The sequence below is a fragment of the Rhea americana genome, unplaced genomic scaffold, assembly GCF_003343005.1.
Source record: "Rhea americana isolate MKP2758 unplaced genomic scaffold, rheAme1 scaffold_247, whole genome shotgun sequence".
NCBI lineage: Eukaryota > Metazoa > Chordata > Aves > Rheiformes > Rheidae > Rhea > Rhea americana.
The window spans coordinates 244,613-269,120 of record NW_028186365.1 but is presented as its reverse complement, the minus strand read 5'-3'; the positions used below and the strand labels follow the sequence as shown (position 1 = coordinate 269,120).

Genomic DNA, 24,508 nt, shown 5'->3' with positions numbered 1-24,508 from the left:
AGAGGCTCAGCTTTTGTTTTTCCTTATTAAAAGATATATCTTTATCTGGAAAGGTTTTGAGAGAACTAAAAGAAACGTGAGCTGAGAGTAACCCTTYTTGGGGTCTCCGCATGGATGTCCTGCCAGCCCACAGCAATCGGGTTGAAAGTTGTGAACGCTCGCTCTCCTTTTTGTGGAATATCGTTCAGGTGGCCAGTGGAGATACATAAATACCTCCTTATCTACGTCTGTAAGACTGGCAGAAAGGAGGGCTTGTATTAACAGCTTGCTCTCACGTCTCACATGCCTTATTTTGGCACTATCAGTGGCCAGCAGCCGGGAAACACCTCCGTGCAGATAGCTCGCTCCCTTGAAAGGCAGCTGAGCAGAGCTGTTAGCGTAAGGAAACCCTGCTGAGGGTGAACCCAGCTTGGGAAACCCTGGGGAGCTCAAAGAGCACCCAGGGCACCACCTCCAACACCAGTGCCTGTGGCCTGCACTGGGCCTCGTCCCCCGGCCCCCGGGGCAGAGCTAAGGGGTCAGTCTCCATGTCCTCTGCATCCYTTGTCCTTGGCAACATCCCTTGCCCACGGCAGCCTGTCGGAGCTCGGACAGGAGCCGCTGTGAGATGGTGGTGACCGAGGCGGGGGGGACAGAGCCACCCCGTCCCAGGAGGGCCTCGTGGCCGCTCCGCTGGGGTGGCACCGAGTCCCCTCGGGTTTGGGCACTGCGGGCAGCATTACTCCTCTCGGTAGCTGCCCAGGGACAGGAGCAAGGCACAGGTGGCGAGGGAGGGAAGCCGTGTTTCCGTTCACACCGTGGTGGGGAGCAGGCTGGGCGGGAGAAGAGGACTGTGTGCGTGTGGCTGTCCCACCGCACAGTGCCCTTCCCCCACCCCCTAAAACAGGAAGCGCAACATGCGCTGGCAAAGCGTGCTGAGTGTGTCCCTTTCGGCTGCCCTCCTCCGCAGCCCACCGGCGAAAAGACTACAATTCCCAGAGACGCAGCGGGGCAGCGCAGCCGGCCCGGCTCGTTCCGCCCCGCGCCCTCCTCCTACCGCGTTGCTTCACGGTCCTTGTAGTCCTCGCGACGCTCCCCGCTCGTTTTCCCAACGTCGCCATCGCGGGGAGGAGGACTACAACTCCCGAGCGCCCGTGCGGTGCCGCGCCTGCGCGTCAGCGTGGAAGTGAGGCCGTTGCGTTGCGGGCAACGGCTAAGGCAGCGGAGAGGCAGTAAGCAGCGGTGCCGGCGGCTTCCGCGTTTGCCGAGGGTGGCCGGCGGGGGAGGGGGCGCGGAGCGGGCGCGGAGCGGGCGAGCGGGGCGCTTGGCGGCCGGCCCCGGCGGCGGCGGCGGCATCTGTCAGGCGGCGGCGTCAGCCGGGGCGAGGGGGATGAGCCTGTGAGGGCGGAGGAGCGCAGGTGGGGGCGAAGCCCGGCCAGAGCGGAGCGATGTCCCAGCCTCAGCAGCAGCCGCCGCCGCCGCCGTCTTCTCAGCAGCAGCCGCAGCCGCCGCCTCCGGCCGCCTCCAAGAAGCGGGACCGGCGCATCTTCTCAGGCACCTGCCCCGACCCCAAATGCCAGGCGCGGCTCTTCTTCCCGGCCCACGGGCCGCAGAGCAGCGGCAGCATCGAGTGCACCGACTGCGGGCAGCGCCACGAGCAGCGGCAGCTGCTGGCCGTGGAGGAGGTGACGGACCCCGACCTGGTGCTGCACAACCTGCTGCGGAGCGCGCTGCTGGGCGTCAGCGGCGCCGGGCCCCCCCGCAGGAACACTGAGCTCGTCAAAGTCATGGGCCTCTCCAACTACCACTGCAAGCTCCTGGCCCCTATCCTGGCCCGCTATGGCATGGATAAGCAAACGGGCAAAGCCAAGCTCCTCACCGAGATGAACCAGGGTGACATCTTTGACTGTTCCCTCTTGGGTGACCGCGCCTTCCTCATTGAGCCGGAGCATGTTGAAACCATTGGATATGGAAAGGACCGCTCTGGCAGCCTCATCTACCTGCATGACACTCTGGAAGACATCAAGAAGGCCAACAACAGTCAGGAGTGCCTCATTCCTGTCCACGTGGATGGAGATGGCCACTGCCTGGTTCATGCAGTCTCACGGGCACTTGTTGGCAGGGAGCTGTTCTGGCATGCTCTGCGAGAGAATCTAAAGAAGCATTTTGAGGAGAATCTGAGTCACTACAAGGCCCTCTTCCATGATTTTATTGATGCAGCAGAGTGGGAGGACATTATCAACGAATGTGACCCTTTGTTTGTTCCTCCAGAAGGTGTGCCAATGGGCCTTAGAAATATTCACATCTTTGGTTTGGCCAATGTGCTTCACCGGCCTATCATCCTGTTAGATTCACTGAGTGGAATGCGAAGCTCTGGAGATTATTCAGCTACATTCCTTCCTGGGCTGATACCCCTCGAAAAATGCATGGGAAAAGATGGCATGCTGAACAAACCCATCTGCATTGCATGGAGTAGCTCAGGACGTAATCATTATATTCCTCTAGTTGGAATAAAAGGTGCTGCTTTACCTAAACTGCCTAGGAAGCTACTTCCTAAAGCTTGGGGAGTTCCTCAGGACCTCATCAAAAAGTACATCAAGTTAGAAGATGATGGTGGTTGTGTTATTGGAGGAGACAGAAGCTTGCAAGATAAATACTTGATGAGGCTTGTTGCTGCAATGGAGGAAGTTTTCATGAGTAAACACGGTATTCATCCTAGTCTTGTAGCCGATGTACATCAATATTTCTACAGAAGGACTGGTGTGATTGGAGTTCAACCTGAAGAAGTAACTGCAGCTGCCAAAAAAGCAGTGGTGGACAACCGCCTCCACAGATGTCTAATCTGTGGGGCCCTTTCAGAGCATCACGTCCCTCCAGAGTGGCTGGCTCCAGGGGGAAAACTATATAATCTGGCAAAAAGTACGCATGGTCAGCTAAGGCCTGACAAAAATTACAGTTTTCCTTTGAACAGTCTGGTGTGCTCGTACAACCCTGTAAAGGATGTGCTGGTACCRGACTATAGCCTAAGTAGTTTGACTGCTTGTAACTGGTGTCATGGTAATTTAGTGCGTCGTGTCAGAGAAGATGGATCTGTTTTATATTTGGATGGAGACAGAACTAATACTAGATCTACAGGTGGCAAATGTGGCTGTGGATTCAAACACTATTGGGAAGGTAAAGAATATGATAATCTCCCTGAAGCTTTTCCTATTACTCTGGAGTGGGGTGGAAGAGTGGTGAGAGAGACAGTCTATTGGTTCCAGTATGAAAGTGATACATCTTTGAACAGCAATGTGTATGATGTTGCAATGAAACTTGTTACCAAACACTTCCCTGGTGAATTTGGTAGTGAAATTCTTGTTCAAAAAGTTGTCAATACAATATTGCATCAAACTGCCAAAAAGAACCCTGATGATTATACCCCTGTAAATATTGACAGTGCTCACGCTCAAAGAACTGATGATATGCAGCAAGGACAAGAATTAGAGTCACAACTTCCAACCAAAATTATTCTGACTGGACAGAAGACAAAAACTTTGCACAAGGAGGAGTTAAATATGAGTAAAACTGAAAGAACTATTCAACAGAACATAGCAGACCAGGCTTCTGTAATGCAGAAACGGAAAAGTGAAAAATTAAAACAAGATCATAAGGGGCAACCTAGGACTGTTTCTCCTGGGGCTATTCGAGATGGGCCATCGTCTGCTCCTGCTACACCAACAAAAACCCCTTATTCTCCAACTTCTACAAAAGAAAAGAAAATTAGGATAACAACAAATGATGGGAGGCAGTCAATGCTTACCCTGAAGTGCACAACCACATACTTGGAACTACAGGAAAGTATAGCTAGAGAATTTAACATTCCTCCATATTTGCAGTGTATTCGCTATGGCTTTCCTCCTAAAGAGCTTCTGCCTCCCAAAGAAGGCATGGAAAATGAACCTGTTCCTTTGCAACATGGTGATAGAATTGCTATAGAAATTCTGAAAGGTAAAGAAGAAGGTAGTCAGTCTACTTCAGCACACTCTGCCCATGCTGTGAAACATGAAGATGTTGCTGTGACGAGTAAAATATCATCGAAGGAACTGCAAGAGCAAGTTGACAAGGAGATGTATTCTCTGTGTCTTCTAGCCACACTGATGGGTAAGGATAACTTCATGTTGTATTTTAAAATTGTATCTTTTAAATAGAAGATATGATCTTGCAAAATGTARTTATGTTCATYGCTTCTTTTTTTTTCTTTTTTTTYTGCCTTGAACACAGAGAAGGTTAGCTTCTTTATTCCTCTGTTAGAACAATTAACAGTGATCATCAGTGACTTGTTGCATTTTGTGACTTTTTAAATGTGCATATGAGATCCTTATTCTTTCATTTCTATGAARTCCTCCTTTTTAACAATTTATGCTCAGGAGTTGTTGCATCAACCTCTCCCGTTTCTGTCTGTTCATTATTTGYTTCTCACATTAAGCACATAGCTGATGTGTGTGTGAGCTACATGCTACCTCTCTTTCTGCATGTCCCTCAAGTTACAGGATGTAAGTTCAGAACAGGCATGAAACGGGAATGAAGACCAGGTCTTTTTAAGACAATATTAGGAGTAGTATTTCAGATACAAGCAGAGGACATACTTGAATCCCAAATGTAGGTGTAGCACAGCTATGCTTGTAAATTGTCAGTCATGTAAATCTGAAGTACTGTTAAAAATTCAAAAAGAAAGGACTTTTCTCAGCAGCTTTGTTTTTTTATTGCCTTTGCTTTTTTATTTTCGTATTTGGATTCAGGAGACTCAGACTTCTATTTGTACTCCAGTCTCTTTGGATAACTAAATACATTCATCTAGAGATTGACAAAAGAGAGCTTTCYTTATGCTATTTTTTGTTTGTTTTATTCCTAGAATTTATCAGTATGCTACTCTGAAATGGTTTTTCTTAATCATTGAGTTTCACAATTCTTATTGCTTACTCACAGGAAGTAGSACACTTAATTATGATACGTTTAGCTGTATGAACAAGTAGAATAGTAATACTTACTTTTTTTTTGTGGGCGTCTTCTGTTTTGCTTGAGGGATTTGGTATGGATAAAGCATGTGATGTTTTAGAAACATAACAATTAAATAATCACAGAATGATATGGCCGAAGTTCATAATACAGAACTTTGATTTTCAAGCTTGATTGTTTACTCCCATATCTCTTGCAAAATACCATGTTGAAGCACTAGCCACCTCATGATACTGGCATGTATGCTGCAGACCAAAAGTTCAGGAAAAGATTTGGTTTAAAAGCTGCCTTCATTTTAAGGTGAAGCCTAAAAGAGTGGTTTTCCTAAWTTTTCCTGGTTTCAGGAATACTCTTGAAAATACAGTTACTGGCTAACAAAAAAMCCCCTCTGAAGTGCTTTAAAAATATTTTAGTGGCTTCAGCATTAAAGTTTCTAATTTTTTCGAATATTTGTAAACCTTGAGCTGATCTGATGTTCAAGAATCAATTTTTGTTTTGACTYGTTATTAGACTCTACTTTTGAAGCACAGGTTAGAATAGAATTTACCTCACCCTTCTCTGGCTTAACTATTTGCATTACTAATAGAAGTAAAARTGGAAGCAATTGCTAAACGAACCGGTTATAACAAATTATGCAGCTACTGAATAAGATGCTATTTTATGCAGTCATCTTTCTCATCAGAGCTGTATTTTCCTTCAAAGATCCTTGTGGAAAAAATCTGGACAGTTGATGCTTACAGTTGTTGGAGAAACAAATTGTAAGAAACTTAGTAAGTCTTCGCACTTTTGCTGGAGGCTGTTGGAAACTTAAGAATTTTGGGATGACAGTGTGTTGAGGTGGTATGTTCAGCGTTAAAAAAGCTGTGGAGTTTAACTACATTTCTGTACTGCTGAAATACATAGTTGCAAAGTTTTGAGTCTGCCTKTGTCTTATCCTGCACACACTTGGTGTAACTTTGTATATTCTGTTAACAATATTAGAATGTGTGGAGGAAAGATGTTCTCTGAACCAGACAAGATTTCTTTCTTTCTCTTTTTTTTAGCATCTATAGTGGCAGTTTGTTTTGGAAGATCTGTAGCTATTCATTCTGGATACTTGAAAGCTTTTCTTTCATACAGGGCTCCCACAGCCTGAACTTACACTCTTTTCATATCTCAGTTACTAGAATTTCTCTTTTCTGGTGATCTCAGTAAGTTAACTCATTGACATTTTATACCATGTTCTTTAATTTTTATGTATATAACTTAAGCCTTGTGGAATCAGATACTGTAATTTCTGGACTGCTTAATGTATTATGTGTAACTTTCATAAAGTTTTCTCCTTTTTTGCTCAAAAATACAGGATTATATAAGGATTATTTAAAAAAAATTACATTAACATAGTTAAAAAGTTATGTTTCTAAACAGACTTAATTACAGCAATGCAAAACCACTTTAACTTCTTATAAGGGAAGTTTGAACCTTTTTTGATCAGTTTGTTTTGCATCAGTGAATTTGTCAATGTAAATGAAATCAAAATAGCCAAATTTAAATTAAATGTATTAATTGATACCAGGGCTTGCTTGGATTTAAACAACTTGTTTTTAAGCCACCTGTAGTTCAATGTACCCTGAGTTTTGGTTGAGCTTTTAATTTGTTTTGCACTGCTGTATATCCTTTCTGATTTATGAAGTGATGGTCTTTGGCTTTCAGTGGCATAGGTTAGTCTACACCTGCTCTTTTTCAACAGTGTATGAGACATGCTTGTGGTAGGACGCTCTTCGCTTCTTGCCATACCTGATACTGCTATGCTGAAGTCTGGTCTGCAGGCACATGCATTGTGGWGGAAATAGCACAGTGAACATCTTTGATTAAAAATCCCTCAAGGAACTACATATAATCTGACTAAATAATCACATAAATTAGCTTGTGACCTGTAAATGCGTAATTCCTTTCCTAGGAAAACAACACAAACAATAAAACCCAAGTAGGAACAAAAACGTGTAAACCTCAAACACRGTTTAGATGAATCTCATGCACTGGTCACTCTGCTCTGGGAATGTCCAGTTGTAGCTGTTTTTCCTATGGTGTCCCAATCTGAGATCTCTGTATCAAAACACTGTGGTTTGTGTTTCTTTTGGTGGCTAATGCTTTTGTTTTGTAAGCCCTTCTCTCCATACTTTTCTGTTACCATCCAGTCCTTGTTAGTGTTGCATAAAAGGCTGTCTAAACAAAGATGCTTCTCTGGTGCAGGGCTTGAAAAAATCATGCCTGGAGCAAACAGGGTATTCTTCCGTGGAGAATGCCATTAATCTGTAAAACTGCTTTTTTTCCTAAAAGCCTGCTGCTCCCCTTGTGGGAGGGAAGAGAACCCCTCAGATATGAACGGACTGTTAAATGCAAGGCTATAGGAGTGGGGAAATAGTAAGCCACTGTGTGGCTGCTGGCTGTGGCTTCCCCAAGCTTAAGCAGCCTGCGGGTTATATTCCCTTAGTCATCCATGTAGTGGTTATTTTGATTCTTGTGGACAATATTAAAACCATCAGGGAGACTTCAGCTTGCTGCTGCTTTGGGGGAACTGAAGAGCAGCAGCAGTGATGCTCTGGAGCCAGTGTGGAGAGAGAGGTGTATTTCAGAACGTACATGCTGGTGACCCCTTAGCAAATAGCAACCGCCTGCCRAGGGATATTAGCAGCAGCGATTTCCCTCCTTGCATGCAGCTGTCTGARAAAGAGGAAAGGTTGTGGCAATAGTGAAGAGGAAAATAGTTTTTTTTTTTTTTTTCAGTGGGGTCAGTGAGAACTGGAGAGGAGCTTCAGATTTACTAGCAAGTTACTAGACAGAGGTGGTCAGSATGAAGTCAAAAGACTTCCTTCTTCAGTAGATCGTGGAAAATAAGAAAGAATAGCCGGTTTGTTACCTGGCTGTTCTTCCTAGAAAATGAACATTTGTTGACCACAACAGTCTGGCATTTTGGTGCTTGGCCAATTCTGTGAATGCAGTGTGCAAGTGAACCAGAATGCATATGCTTTAATGAGATAACATTTAAAATGAATCAGATTATGTAGGTCTCCTCTCTTTAGAATGTCTAAAGGCAAAATAGATTATACRAATACACTGTTCCTTATAGAAAAGAAAAATAAGAGTGAAAAAGACAAGAAAGAAAAAAAAATTGAGGTATTTCTGTAAAAATAAAGGTGTGCATTTTTTAACTGTTTCCAAAGTGATGTACCACTTAGCTCTTTAGTTGTAGCTTTTATAGTCAAAAATACAAGAGAAATGAACTGATATTTTTTTCTTTCAGGTGTTCGGATAACTACAGGATAATGAAAATAATTAAATGTAACTTAAAATAATTAAAATAACCTAATTTGCTTAAAGTGTGTAATTGTTAAWATAGTTTTATAGCATTTATCTACTTTAAATTTAAGCTGCAGTAAGGCATGAGGGCAGAAATACATTTCGTCTTGATTTAATAACTTCTTACTTGTGCCAGCTGATGGGGAATATTTTCTTTTATGCCCTTCTTTACTATAAATAAACTATATATCTTACAATGTTGATAACACTAGTTGTTGACTTGTAGATCTCTGTTAAGATATTTTATTTTACATACAGTCCATGCATTTAAAAATAGTAAAATCCCCCTTATTCTAATAGCCAAATGCGTGTTTTCTGACTCTATTAAAAATGGGAAAAGCATAAAGTTATAAAAGCCTCCTGATAGTATTATCAACTTAGGCAGGGTTGTGCCCAGTAYGTAGGCAGAAGGAAATGAAACTGGTTAGAACTTTTTGAAAAACAAAAGTGAAATCTAGAAGATTTTTCTCACTGATTAAAATGAACTATGATCACTGGGTGGTAAAGAGAGAACTTAAAATGTTGGAATTAGCAGCACAATTTAAAAAATTTATATGAGACATTGATGCACTTTAGAAATATGAAGTGTCTGATTATTTGTACTTCCCTTTTTTTTTTTTTTTGGAAAGGTCAATTGGGAGTTAATGTTAAAGTTTTTAATACTAAGTCTCTTTCTGCCCTCTTGCTTTTCCTTAGCTGATTCAGTTCTCTGCTCTGGTTCACCACCCCACCCTGTAACCAGCTGAATGAGTTGTTTGCTCTGTGCAGGTTAAAAAGTGGCGCTTGATGATAGAAACTTCATATGGATTATCCTTTGTATTGTTGAAGTACGGCTTTGTAAGGAGCTAACTGACTATTAGAAAAAATATTCTGATATAAGCCATTTTGTTTGGTGATAGTAAGGCAAAGCTCTAAACTCAGCTTTTTGGCAGTCTTCYGAAGTTTGTGTAATCCTTCCTTTTTTGGGGGAACTGTTTCAGATGTTCATGGGCAGTTATTCCGAAGAAAACTACAGAAACTGGGTGAAGGTGGTATAAAGAGGAGGGAAATGGAGCCCCTTTCAGTCTTTTTTTCATGTGCATCACTTATCACCTTCACTGTGCCCATTGTATCTGTGGCTCATTATACGTGAGAAATGGCATCTATTGCGGAAGATCTGCTCTGAGTTACTCTCTTCCAGAGAGGCAGAGAGACAGTGTTGGGGAGAATAAYGGGAGTGGGAAATGGGAGGCAGAAGATGTCAAAGCAGCTTCATAGAGATGTGAAGATACCCATGACTTCTGAGGAAGGAGGAGAATGGGGCTTGAATAAGGCCTGCAGCGGACGGACGGACAGAATCCCGCCGGCAGTGGCTGGGGGGAACAGGGAGCGTGCGAAAGCCCTTGTCTGCGGGAAAGCTGAAGAGCAGCTTGAAGGCTTTCGAAGCAGAAGGTAGCATACACAAAGCTCACTTGGGGTGGGTGTGATAGAACAGGAGCTGCAGATACATTATGGGATATGCAGCAAAGAGTTGCAAGCAGAGCCTTAGGTGTACAGTATATTCAGTCTGCGGAAGCGATTAAAATTAACTTTTTGCTTTCATTTTGTTCTTACAGGAAGCAAAGAACTATTCATACATTCCAGCTATCTCTATAAGTAGTAAATGCATCCAGTTAACTTTTTTTTTTTGGTTGATGATTTACATTCTCCAATTTTTAATAGAAAGTTGGGAGAGGTGGCTGTTGAGATTTAATGCCTAAAGAAGGGTACAATTTATATTTAAAGTCTCATAATATTTCCCCTGAATGTTTGATAGAAAGAGTGAAAAACAACTTGTTCAGAGAATTCATATGCCCAATAATTGTTTCCATATCAGAAGATTGGAACTACTAGTACTTTTTGTTCACAGCATTTTGTCAGCTGTGTCACAACTTATTTCTATGAAGCAGGTAAGTGGTTAGCAAAATGAGGAAAAGATGATGAGAAATAAAAGAAAGGATCTTAACTGATTTGGCAGGTGCTCTGTTAGGTCACTTGCCGCCTGTCATTATAACCCAGGGTTTCTGCTGTTCTTTACATAGTCCAGGTTTCTTTTCCCAGTTGACAGCGTTTAAAGATGTCATGTTTTGATGCCATTTCTGACATCTYTGAAAAATGCCRGTTTTACAGGGCTGCCGGAGTGCCRGGGTTGGTGTTTCCTTTCCTACAGACACCGCTCCTCTCTGGCTGCCTGCACGGAGAGCCACATCTCAGCTACAGGCTAAAGCTGCTGTATGGCAGTCGTGTGCTGCAGCCAGTCAGTACCTGTGCGGAGATGGGCTTGTGTAATGACTCGCCTGCATGTTAATACAGTGATTTCTAGTAATTGGCAGCACAGGCAACAATCTGAGTCATGGGCTAGCTGTTTTCATAGACATAGTCTCTGAAAATCAACAGTAACTTTCTGCTAGATAGAGCAGCTGCTCCTGCATTCCCATGTTGTTCTGTTCACTGTTTTTGCTGTGAGAAAGTGCTCAGTTCTGAGATTTTTGGCTTTCCATTTGGAGCCTGAGCAGGGCCGGAGCAGGTAACACTGGGATGAGTGAAGGCCTGAAATAGACACTCGATTTGTGGGAAGATGTAGGGACATAGAACTGAAAAGTTAATATGCAAGGATGTGTGCTTCAATTTTGGAGGAAGGGCAGTTGTTTCCTAGCTTTAGTATGAAGGTGTATGATAGGAAAATAGAGATTTGTGTGGATAGCCTGGCAAAGAACCAAGAGCTGCAGCTTGGAGCAAAATCAAACTGGAGAACCTTTGTACTACAATATATAGGATATTTGACTGCAGGCTATGATGTGTTCTCCTGGAAGTTTCTCAAAGGCTTAGGCTCCTATTCTGTTAATTTTCAATATGAATTTAAATTCTCAAGTGCATGGGAGATGGTGAGAATTCATCTTTTAAATTAAAGAATTATACTTTCAGCCATTGTTTATAATATTGAACTAGAATTGTCTAATAATTGTGTTTGATTTTTACAGGAGAAGATGTTTGGTCTTATGCAAAGGGGCTTCCTCAATTGTTTCAGCAAGGTGGAGTATTCTACAGCATAATGAAGAAGACTACAGGTATTTTTTTCCTCCCTTCATTTCTCTGTTTTTGAATGTTTAAAATTGTAGATTGGTGTTGAGTCGCTTTTATCACAAGCATAAATATATAATTTTATTGCCATGATAGATTTTTCATTTTTGTAATGCCGTTCGTCTCCTTATGCTTTCCCAGGGCCTCTTCTGAGACAAGTAAATCAGACTAATTGATTAGAACTTAAATCTTTTTTCTGAGATGTTCTCTACAGCTATATATTTCCATTTAAACTTCTGACCTATACAAACAGCTTCAGTAAGTCAAATGAACTTTTTTTACTGTGAAGGTCAAACAAGTTGAACATCATAGGACCTATTCCTGTTGTATATACTTTAAAACACTAAACTGAAGTTCATGCATCTAGTAGCTATATAATACGAGGATACTGTGTATTTTAAATTTAAATGATTGGTTAAGTTTGTTTTGATATACCCAAGRTTGTCGTTCAAAAGTGGTGCTATCCATTTCTGTCTTGGAGTTTTAATAAATATCTCGTCTCAGACTACCTGACGAATAATCAAGCAAGCAGTAGAAATGTGCTTGATTTTCAGACTGCTTTAAAAATTATCTACAAAGAAATAACAACAGGTTTCTTTAGAGAAGCAATTACTATTCAGCTTTGATTGATGTTTTTGAATTCATAGACTAGCTCTTACAGCTTCATCTATGATACTTACTCTGTTACTTTCTTACTATTTGATTTATTCGTAGGCAGACTTACCAATTTTAGCTAAACCTTGATATTTCTAGGARTGGATATTTTATCATTTCTGTTCTGTTTGCAATCAAATGTCCTTTTGTAGTGTAAATTATAATTCTTAAAATATGTGGGATACCTTAACAAGCACTACCTCTCTCTGAATTATTGTTTTGGGTAATAGAATTGACATGCAAATAGCAGATGTATTTCCTTTTAGTTTTCTTTCATTTACTATGCTTATACAGTAAAGACTGGTGTATTTTTTTGTGGCAAGTGAATTAGCTTAAACAATGCCTGGTGGAAAGGACATTTTGGACTGATTAATGATTAGCTGGAGCTGAGAACCTGAAATAAATCCAAGAGATTTTAGTCCAGCTGGACATTAACTCATAGAAAATGTCTGGATTAAAAGTGAACTGACAACATAAAACTAAGGTTATGGGAGATGATCTTTAAACATTACTGGATTTCTTTGTGTGCAGGTACTTTGCATGATTCATATCTTGGTAGGTAGAATTACAATTTCAGCATTAACATACTTGTATGATTTTAAATTGTATGAACTACCAAATTTCCATGTCAAGCAATTACAGAGTGCAACAATGTAACTATTCTTTTTTTTTGTTTATTTAAAGAAGTTCCTTATATATTTGTGTTATTTTAGTTCATATAATAATGTAAATATACTAGCCATGTGGAACAAAGCCTTCTATCAAGGCACTGTTAATCATTTGTAAATAGATGTGGTAAATCTTGTTTGAGATTTCAAGATTCAGGATTGCATTTTCAAAGATGATATTGGTCTATCATTGAAGCTTTTGCAGCTGTTCTTTTATAAAAGAAATTTGAGTTGATAAATTTTGTAATTAAAATTAAGTTCTTCGGGACTGATAAGACAGATAAGTGTTTAGGGTTAAATTTTGTTCTAAGATATATTTTAGCTGGTTGGTTATCAGTGCCCATAGTTATATAAAGAAAGGAGCTGAATGTCTGAAGTTTTTGTGAAAATAAAGAAAATCTCATCTGTAGATTCTCTGCAGTTGTAGAGGTGTATGAAGAAGAAGCTGTGAAGGATGAATCAGGTTGACTTATTAGGGAGTCTTAGTTCATAAGTGTAAAAGCTTTTTAATAACATTTCAGATTATCTGAATAAGCTCTTTGCTGATACTCAGAATGTTTGTTTTGATTCACTTTTATTTGATAACATAGAAATAATATTTGGTTGTCATGTATTTTTTCCCTTTGTTGTAATTTCTGATATTTTTTTCCAAAAATTATGAGAGTATATGAAGAAACCCCATGAATTTGCCTGTTCTTGGCACTTTTGTAAAAGTATTTTTGTGGTTTTTGTAACTCTTATTGCATAGCTGCTAAAACTGAAGTGAAAAGAGTTGTTGCAGCCAAGTGTTTATCTGCATATAGCTTTTAACTCACAGAAGGCTGTTATCACTGAAACAATTCCTTACTGCTTATACCACAGCCTGTATGGGACAGAGTTGAAGGAGTTATTTTGTATTTCACTACAATAAACTGGAAAAATAGATGATGTCTCTTTTTGACAGAGAACTGTTTCAGAACTTAAATTTGCATAGCAAACTCTCAATTTTAGAAGATCTGTCAAATCATAAGTGGRACAATGAAACAAACAGCAGATCAAAAATATTATGCATTGTTTGTTTTTGTAAGTTTAATATTTTATACTATTACTATATAGGTTTATGTATAATCTGCTAGGACCGCTAAGCATAATAAGTTTGAAACATTTGTTTCTGCAGCAGCATTTTCTCTCTGAGAAGAAGATAAATAGCAACTTTGAAATTTTGTGAGTTTAATGATGACAGTACACACTAAAATACTACTACAATTCTAGCCAGTGTGGAAGTGGTTTTAAACAGTACTTTTGCAGATATGTTGTGATCTGAAATGTACTCAGTGGCAGTTCTGTGGGTTGTTTCTTGGCTGGAGCCGGGGGCACGGTTAGTCTTATTTGACTTAATGCAGGTATATACTGTTTCTTTAACTTCTGTTGTGGTAGACCTGCAAATCCTACCAACATGGATGTTTTACCTAGTAATACTGCAGTCTTGCATGATCCTTAGAATCACTATAGAAAGTAGCATATCTTTAGGTTATACTGAATTTACATCATATAGTATACAAGCCTGAATTGTTTTTTTTTTCTCACACAATAAAAAGTTTTGCTGTGTTTGTTTCTACAAATGTGATACTCTACATTTAAAGATAGTAATTATTGTGTATTCTGAGCRTGTCTTGAAATACATTGGCGTTTTGAATAATTTTCTCTGTCTTTATAGGTTTGGCTGATGGCAAGCACTGTACCTTTCCACATCTGCCTGGTAAAAACTTTGTGTACAATGCAGCAGAAGATAGATTAGAGCTGTGTGTGGATGCTGCTGGGCACTTTCCTATTGGTCCTGATGTTGAAGACTTGGTTAAAGAAGCCTTAAGTCAAGTACGAGCAGAAGCTACTTCAAGAAGCAGGGAAGCAAGTCCTTCTCATGGAATGCTGAAGCTGGGTAGTGGTGGAGTAGTGARAAAGAAATCTGAGCAACTACATAACATAACTGCATTTCAAGGAAAGGGCCATTCTCTAGGAACTGCATCTAGTAGTCAACAACATGATCAAAGAGTCAGGGAAACACCACTTTTAAGAAAGCATAGCACAGAAACAGACTTCAGTCCTTCTGCTAAAATTGAGCCTTCTATATTCACAACTGCTTCTGGTAACAGTGAGCTTATCCGAATAGCTCCTGGAGTTGTGACAATGAGAGACAGCAGGCAGCTTGACCCTACTTTGATTGAGGCACAGAGAAAAAAGTTGCAGGAAATGGTCTCTTCTATTCAGGCGTCAATGGATAGACACTTGCGGGATCAGAATACAGAGCAGTCAGCATCAGTTGATCTATCTCAAAGAAAAGTAGAGGCAGTGAGTTCCACTGCTAAAACTGGGAGCTTTCAGGCTGGGTTGTCCGAATCGTTTTCTGCACCAGGTGGCACTGAACACTTGAATACCGAATCAACTGATGGTAACATGGTGAATTCTGTGGGAGCAGCATTCCCTGCAAGGTCTAAAGCACAAAAGGGAAATTCTGTTGAGGAGCTTGAGGAGATGGATAGTCAAGATGCAGAAATCACTAATGCAACTGAGCCAATGGATCACTCTTGATAGGTTAAAATCTAATAAGGGTAGAAGTTACTGTTAAAATGTAATGTTTATTGGCTGGGCCACACAAAGTGATTAGTTATTAAATCTTGTATGTATGTCAAAAGATTATATCATCTTATTCAGTGCATGATAAGCAAGTGTGTGATTGGCAATAGCTTTCAATATTACCATACTGCTGCCCAGGCTGGCTCTGTTACCTGTAAATTAGTTATTAGGAAATGCACTGAGATGAATATCTGCTGTAACTGTGGGTTATTGAAAGTTCTATGTAATTTGTAATTCCATACAAGTCTTAAGATTAAGCTCATGTGAGGTTCTTGCCATGCTAGTTCAAGGTTACTGGAAAGGTTAGAACAGGCAAAACAACAAACATGACAAAGTTAATCCTGTCCCAGATATTTAATTCCACTCAAAAGTATACTCTACATATGAACGATACATAAATTTCCAAAAGTGACTCAAATTAAACTGTGTGTTAAGTTTTATAATGCAGCATATACAAAACTTTAATTACATTATGCTGGCATTTCCTCCAATTTAAAAACATTTTCATTCATACAATTGTATGCGCTTGTCAGAAATCTTGAAATAAGTGTAACTATAGTAGTAAACTCTCTAATTTCTGCATATTGTCAGTTTAAGCAAGTTAAGAAAAAAAGGCTACTTAGTGTATGATGAAGATAAAGTGAATGTGGTGTGGTTATGCCTGGCTGTCTAAGCCAACRCAGCCATTTTGGTGCTCTGTTAGTAAGTGACAGCATGTTTATATTTGCTCCAGAATACTGAGCTGGTCAGATGTTGTGCAACTTTTAATACAACTACAGAAGAGAAGTTGGCAAGTGGAAGAAACAACAGATGTTCAATAGCAAATCCATTTCTTCTTTAATAAGACTTTGGTTACTAGCATTGGTCAGAATGGCAGGAGTTAAATAGTAGCTGTCCTTTTCAGAGCAGATTAACAATTTATTGGAAGGAAGTTGCTCTGTAACAGACATTATCCTAAAGGGTTCAGTGATATTTGAGCTTTTGGAAGCTCACCGTTTAACTCCATGGAAACAAGGAATATATTCTGTTTCAATGTCTGTAAGACTACCCACTACTATTAGCTTCACTTCAGTTTGTGATGCTGGTTTCCTGCATCAGTCAGTTATAATATAGCTGGTATCCACTTAAGTAGCGTGTTCATCAGACGTGCAGTGCTAGTTTTTAAGAGCAGCTGTTGTGCTTGCTCCCTGAAGATGGAATATTTATCTGATATTGCACTTTGCTTCCTACCTTCATAGTCATATTTTAAGTGCACTATTGTTGCTTCCTCTAATGGTAAAATAACATTGAGTGGATGAAAGATGTTAATACAGCTTCAAAGGAATTCAGAGCATTTAAATATTGAAGTCTGTGTTTGTGCACATGTGGATTTTTATCAGTTCACAAATGTTGTTTGTATTGTAAATGTTTGTATTCGGAAAAGTCTCCTCACTTTTTACATTTCTAATCACTTAAACAGTTCTAAGCATTAGTATGATAAAATGTCCCATGAGAGAGGATTTATTTTTGTATGGAAATTTAACTGAAGCCAGTCACTTAAAGAATAGCCCCCATTTTGTCAAAGGAAATTAAAATTCCTCTGTTGGTTAACTTTTTATGGAGAGGGAATAAATATTTAATGATTTAGTACACTACTTATGGGTAAAACGTAAGAATCACCTTTTCACAAATAAATGAAAAAAAAAAATCTCTAATGGCTAACCTGTAAGTTAGCAGTTTGGAAGCTTGGAATGTATGGAGTGATTTGGCACACTAAAACTGACCTTGCTGATGCATTGATTAACTGGCAGCGCTCATTCAGTGAGGAACAGGATGCCCATGCAGCAGCTGGAAGCCTGCCATGACTTCTGAAAACATTTAGTCTCCATCAGTCAGCTGTCTAGCTATCTGAAGGCTACTTCTATACTTAAGTAGAGGTGTGTGCTTAGTCACAGTAGGAAGGATTAGAAAAGTTAGCAGTAACACGTTCCCAGGAAGGAGTTGAAGTGAGCGGAGGCTAAGGGGGGAGAGGAATCGCCTGTCTCTTGCATTTTGGACAAGATAGCTATTGCTTAGACATTTTAAAAATTTTCTTTAGCAAAAGGAGAAGACTTTCTCAGCTGAACAAATGTGGGCCGTGTATATGAGAGAATTTTAAGTTTGAAATGAATTGAAATACTAGCTGCACATCCTTCTTACTCGAGGAGAGGAAACTTACCCCTTTCTTGCCTTTCTGCTGAGACAACAGAAGTTTGCCCGTGCCTTCTACTGTGTAAAGAGGAAGGCTTGGTTTAATTTTGACACGTTTCCCATTCTAGCAGTAATTTGATGTTTTCTGCCTTATAGAAATAGATGCAGATAATAACTTTGTTTTTTTTGATTCCCCATTAGTATCATATCGGGGTTCCACTCAAATCATGTAGGTCAGGCTGTCAGACTGAAATAGGAAGAATAAAATGCTGATAAAATTACAAGATCCACTGATGTGAATGCCTCTGGTGTAATGTAGGATTGTGCATATTTCATTGAAGTGTTCTTATTTCACATAGCTTTCTCATGCATTTAAATATTAAAAAAAAAATCTTTTTGAGAAAGATGGCTTTTGGTACTCTTACATGAGGCTAAACTGCATCTGCATGCYAGAGACGTGTAACTACAGGAGAAGTGAAATAAAGAACACTGAAGTGTTGRTTTGAACAGATGTTTCATTTGGTTGCAAGCAATGGACACGTATGTACGTTGAGGTAGACCTGTGTGCCTGTCTTTTGAGCGCACATGTGCTTGCAAGATTGCCCTGTTGAGTCAGGAAAACCGAAGGTGGTGGGAGGATATGGGTAGGGAGGATCTTGTCTCTTGTTGTGAAGGCAAAGCCCCTGTGACTTCTCAGGTGGTAGGAAGAGTGATCTATACCTTTTTTTCAAGAAAATCATCTTCTTGCTGCAGAATTGCCTCTGGGGGCTTAGACTGTGGTTCTAACTTCTTCTGAGTGCCTGCTATGGTTACTTTCTTGTCTAGGGCCAGCCACCCTTGATACAGTTCTCGTTACAAGGAAGACTTAAATTACTTGAAAATCATAAACTTCACTATGGCTTAATGCAGGTAACCTTAATGAGAGGTGATTACTGAAAATGTRGGCCCAGTGCAAAGAAAGGAGGAGGAATGGGTGAACAACTAGATTCTCAATAAGTATATGGAAAACCTCAGGAGAAAGATCAAATTTCCAGCCAAATGCAAGCTTTTAACTGCTTAAAACTGCTGCCTGATTAATAAGGCGCTCTGTAGTATCTTTTGATACTACTTGTTCCCTGAGATTTGTTTCAATTTCAGTGAATGAAAAAAGATTGCAGCTTTACAAATAATATAAAAATTATTTGGGACATTTTCACTCTCATAGGCACAAAACATCAATGTATATTGTTGGTTTGCTGACTCTCTTAAAAGTTACTAGTCTTTTACTAGATACGAAGTATGAATTAGAAYATCTTCTGATCTGATCACTGGGGAAATTAAAGGTGGTTCTCACTTTGTATTTGTATGGTCGAGCTGTTCTATGGTTTTAAAACTTCCACATATCAAATATTAAATAGATCTTTACAAAGCTGTATTTAGGTAAGGCTGTGTTTATAGAAACACCGTTTAGACATTGCCTCCAAGAGGATATTCTAGCAGCTTCACAGAATTAGAGTGCCCCAAAGCTATATGCTAACAACCCTGTACGATGGGYGTATTTTCAAGACCAAAGTGCTTAATTTAAAATCTTTCTAAAAGTAGAATATGTTGTCACTGTTACAAGGTTTGCAGAGTTGCTTCTGTTATTATTTTTTTCCAATGCGCTGCAAAAGTCAGGCAATAAAATTCATAATATGCYTATAATTGGGAGAGCTATGCTTTGCCTGAACTATATTCAAAACGAATGACTAAAGAAGATGCCACTGTTATCTCTACATTTGTTGGGCTCCCATTTTTCAAATAGTGGAATCTACATGTTTCTGTAAAATAATAATACGAAGTTGATCCTTCTGTTAAAAAAAAAAAAACATAACAGTAAGTGGTTTCTTTGTTTTGCTTATGGATATCAGTTTAGCCTCTTAAAATTGAAGAAGTTGCTTAAGATCTGTAGAATGCAGGATTCCCTCTGAGCCCTTATGCCTGTGGTTGAGCAATAAAAGGTTGAAATGTGATTGGTATTTTCAGAATTATTTTACTTTTAATGAGGATTATTGCCAAGAAATGAAAGAGTGCACTTTTAGGAGGGAATGCTATTTAAATTGTATAAATAAGAATTGATAGTGTATATATTTAGAAAACAAATCTTTTTAAACAGTAAGTGCTTTACATGTTGAAATACAAATAAATTAGCATAGAAATTATACCATCCTCACAGCACTGGCTGTTATCCAGCACAGTTTGGTTTGTTTTATTTGTGATTGCTGTACTAATTATATTTGATTTTTTTTTATCTGTAATGTAACAATAGTGTATTATAACAGTATATAGTGTACTATACTACACTTCACTGTACAGTATTTGGAATTTTCTTTGATTGCTATATTAAAACTATAAGTTAAAACATCTACTTTGGCTTATAAGGTGCAACTTTTATCTAGCCTTTCACACATTAGCTTGGTTAATTAACACTGATTTGGCTACAAAGTGAATGAGTTATAATTGCATTAACTCTTATGTTCTACATAGAAATTGCATTCTGCTTGCATACATGAATACTAGCACAGAAGTGGAAAAACTGGTACAAATACTAGAAAGCTGAACTCTGCTGTCCATTTTACTTTAGTAATATTCTGTTTAAATGAAATTTTTGAATTAAAATTCTTAATGCAAAAGCTTTTTTGAGCTCATACACGTTCTGAATGTGCCATTAAACAAATCACATCTGAAGCTGAGAAACTTTTAGAAATAGATTTTAATACACTTGAGGGCAAAATCTGAGATTTGAACTTTTTTTTGAAGTTGTAACCAAGAAGAAAGTACAGAAAAATGTTGACCAAGTCATACATGACGTTTAAGATGGCTTGCAATCTGTGATATGAAACATTATTGAGAATAGCTTATGTTTCAAAGCAAAAATTCACTGTGTCTATGTAATACATAAATATGAATAGTATAATTTGGAGGAATTAAGACTTGAAGATTTGGCAATGTTTAAGAATGAACATATTGACAACTATTTAAATTATCTCTGTTCTAATTCCACCAGCTGCATGCTTCAAAAATTGGCTGTAATCATAACTTCTGAGCCTACAAAGAAGTCATAAAACCCATCTGTGAAACTATACTTCTTCCTACAGATGAATTTTAATATTTACTGAAAAACTTTAATTCAAAATGAGCTAGCACTAAAAYATTTTTAAAATGATGGGTATAAAGATAATGAATTTTGATTGTATGTCGTATTATGAAGAATTAAATATACTCTTTTAAAAATGTGTATTTCAAAGGCTTAAATGCTTAATGTTAAGCTAGAAATTTATGAATCCTTATTAATACTATGTTTATAATCTAAGCCAAAACCCATACTGTATATGTGAAGTAATCAAGTTAGAAACACTTTCAAAATGCTTTCATTTTTCTTCTGTTATTAATTGTACAGCCTTAACATCTGTCTCAGTTTGTAAGTTTAAATTGGAATTACTGGGCTTGGGTTCCCTTTCTTAGATGTGTACACAGTAAAGCTGTTTTAAAATACCCAAAACCCCCCCAACTTCCCGCTAGAACAAACCCCCTCGCAACATACTTCTCTCCATAGGGTYGGGATGAGAGCAAATCCTGGATGTTGATTGGGTTGTGTTGAGAGTTGTAGAAGGTGCTTTTGGTATTATGAGGAATCAGTTCAAACACATGTATTTTGATTTTAAAAGGTAATAGAAGCCTATGTTGCTGTTTGGTGTGGAATTAACTTATTGCAGCTGCAATATATTGTCTGCTACTGATTTGTAAAGTTTTGAATACTTACTTTTAACAAGAGGTAAAGAAAAGTAGTAATGTCTAGATCCGTAATAGGACTTGATAGCCAAGCTGACATTACAGAAACTTGGTTGCTGTAATGGACTTTGAAGGAGTTTATTCTAATTTGAATTACTTAAATCGACATGTCAGGTGATTCTGAGCATTTATTAATATTGTCAAAGGTTTTAGACTTGACTGTAAGCATTTTCTCTCTCAATAATTTGCAGACATTTTAAGAAGCTTCAAGAAAGACCATTATTCTCTGTTCTGCTGATTAAAGACACAGATGATTGTTCTGGCAGACCTGTATTTGAGGTTTATTGACCTCTGTTTTGGCTACCTAATTTTGTTTCCTACTGGAAATACTACTTCTAGTGGTTTGCCTTGGTGATAGCTAATCTGATTTAATTTCTGAAATGATCCAGTAGATCTGGACTGGGCCTGTGGTGGTTAGAAACTTGCATTCAATGAGTAAAAAAATAAAAGAAGGGATGGTAGATAAAGAGAAATTTCCAGACATTAGATGAACATTTAGGAGGTACTGTCATTTCTGTTAGCTAACAGCAAGAAGAGCCTGGGTGTGTTCTTTAGGAAAGAAGTGCACAATAGTATCTTTTAAACTTGTGAGCAAGAGTTCAAACAACTTCTTTCAGTCTATTACAAAAGCTGGTTTTTTAATTCTGTCAAGTCAGCACACAAGTTTTTAGTTAAAATGAAGCTTCTTTTCTATTGCTGTCTCATCATTGCATAATTAATTGGAGATACTTCACCTTTTTGCCAGACTGTACCTCCTAATCATAACCACTATCTCCATTTCTGTATACATTTGYGCAGACACTGCACATTTTGAAGAGGTCTGTTCTGATGATGGAAGCCCTTTCTTAAGCTTCCTTTCTGCTAGATCATTTTTGTCATGGAGATTTTTGTGTGCTTACTGTCTGTTTATAGTGCTACCAGCAGAGACAGTGAGAATGAAATGAAAACCTTTGCTTGACTTCCTCTGAAATCAGGACAGAAGGGAATGAAGGGAAAGCCAAAGAGAACAGAAGACTTCTGGGTGCTATTTCAGGAGAGGAAGGAAGTATGTAAGGATGATATATCCATGGTTCTAAAAATCACCTAACAGTTCTAGAGGTTTTGTTTTTAGAAGAACAGTTTTAGAAGATGCAATGGCTGTATCCAGATCTGGGGATTTTCTTGTGGACCACCTTTCTTTTCTCTTCTAGTAGCAGAAGCTGCCAAATAAATGCTTTTGCACCCAGTGGGAGAGGAGGGCTGAAACCCCACCAGATGTTGCCACATGATGATGTAGGATTTGTGACAGCAAGAAAGAAACAGTAAACACAGAAACGTCAAAGGACTGACTTAAAATTTTGCAGTGTCAGTAACTGCTGTGCCTAGCTATTTGTGTATTTAAATCTCTTTAAGTAGATTAAGTGGCACTCAAGTCCTGTGATTGAACATTATACATACAGAAATACTACTTTTCCCTGGTCATGTCTGTCTTAAGACCCTTTTGGGCTTGCCCAAGAGAGATGCTGGAAATAGCAGTCATTGCAGGCAGTGTGGAAGTGGGAGGAGGGATAAGGGAAAGAAGAAGGGAAGAGTGCTTTTCTACCTTCTGCTTTCTTTCCTTCTGCCTGCCCACTTGAATCTAGCTCAGGCTGCTGCTGATGCAGTTTCTGCTGCTTGGCTGCTGTTTACCCGTAGGAACATTTGTTTGGCTTGTCTAGCTCTGACTATTTCACAAAGCCGTTGCATTAGGATGAACTGTTTATTTGCAATTTTGGCAAAGTCTAAGGATTAAACTGACTTCATAGGCGGTCACAGTGATGACCTTCTAGGGCACAACAGCAGAACAACGTGGGAAAACGGGTGTTGCTAATAATACTTGATTCACACATGACTTCCAAATAATCTCTTAGGTCTCCAAAATTTGTGCGTTTGTGAAGGCACTAAAATTTTAAAAATTTGCAATGGTCAACCAGTGAAATTATTCCTCCCTGGCTTACAAAACAAACAAGTGACATTTGAGAAATTGGTAAGACCTGTTAATTGAGATTAATGTTGTAATCTTATTTGCAGCTATATCATTATTATTTATTGGAAGAGTTGTTGGTGGGATCATAGGTAATGTCTGAGTGTAAATTTGGGAATGTTTTCTTTCCAGTTTCATTGATTGATGGTTCCTCTGCTTCTAACTCCAGTTTGCCTATATAGTTCTTCATATAAATTAATACCATAATATTGAAACTGTAGGTGAAGTAGTTACCAAACAGAAATTTGTCTCTCTGAAGTGATGTTGTCCATGTAGCTCCTCCTGTACTTGCAAAAGCAGGCAGGGTGTTCAGGAGTAGGTTTTGAAGTGGCACTGTCCGTCAGAGCTATGCGTGCAACTGTGCTTCCTCGTGCTCTGTGCGGGAGATCAGTGTGACCGCAGCCCACCCTCGGCTTCTTGTCAAGCTGATGATAGCTGAGGATTGCCAAAAGTAGGGACACTCAGCAGCTCATGAAATCTCAAGTGTAGTGTCATCTCTAAGAACTACAGTCATTCTAAGGTAAGTAGCTGTTGTTCTTCATATATGCATTTGAGTACATCCTAGTGTAGTTCTCAGGCAGGGCTGAGTCCCTTGCATTTGCTTTACTGATCTCCTGGACTTGGGAACTGCTGTTGTTTTGAACCAAACCCAAGGCTTGATTCAAAGGCCACCTTGGAATTCTTAAGAGTAGTAGTCACTAAGGTTAATATATTAGTATTACTCCTAAACACACCCAGATATGCTCAATTATGTTGCTATTTTTTGTGATACTGTAACCTTTAAGACTCTCTGTTCCGACCTCCCTATGCTACCATGTAGTCAGTATAAAAGCAGAATCATGAAATCACAAAATATATACAGTTGTTTTTCTTCTCTGTCATGATAAACAGAACACTGGTTAAGCGACTTTGGGAGAAGCATTAGCATTTTCTCCCCTCTCTGAAAGGCTGTATATATAGATTCAATCAAAAGTTCACAAAACTTGCTCACTCTGTGGGTAAAGCAGTAGATCCTGTAAAGCCATCATCTAAGGGAAATGACATAAGAAATGTTTGGAGTGTGTTCCAGGCAACAGTAGACTGTCTAGTGGCCATGAATAAATATTGTCCTTGAGAAACTTTGATACCGAGAGATGAAAAAAAAATAAAAAAAAAAAAAAAAAAAAAAAAAAAAAAA

The 24,508-nt window shown here is 39.1% G+C and overlaps 1 protein-coding gene across 1 annotated transcript; it reads left to right on the top strand.

The window, feature by feature from the left end:
- Positions 1 to 1,355: 1,355 nt before the first annotated feature.
- Positions 1,356 to 19,872, top strand: VCPIP1 (valosin containing protein interacting protein 1). Its single transcript, XM_085306760.1, has 3 exons — positions 1,356 to 4,122; positions 11,316 to 11,402; positions 14,434 to 19,872. The coding sequence occupies exons 1-3, from the start codon at positions 1,428 to 1,430 to the stop codon at positions 15,303 to 15,305; spliced, it is 3,654 nt and encodes a 1,217-aa protein (XP_085162886.1). The 5' UTR covers positions 1,356 to 1,427; the 3' UTR covers positions 15,306 to 19,872.
- Positions 19,873 to 24,508: the final 4,636 nt, after the last annotated feature.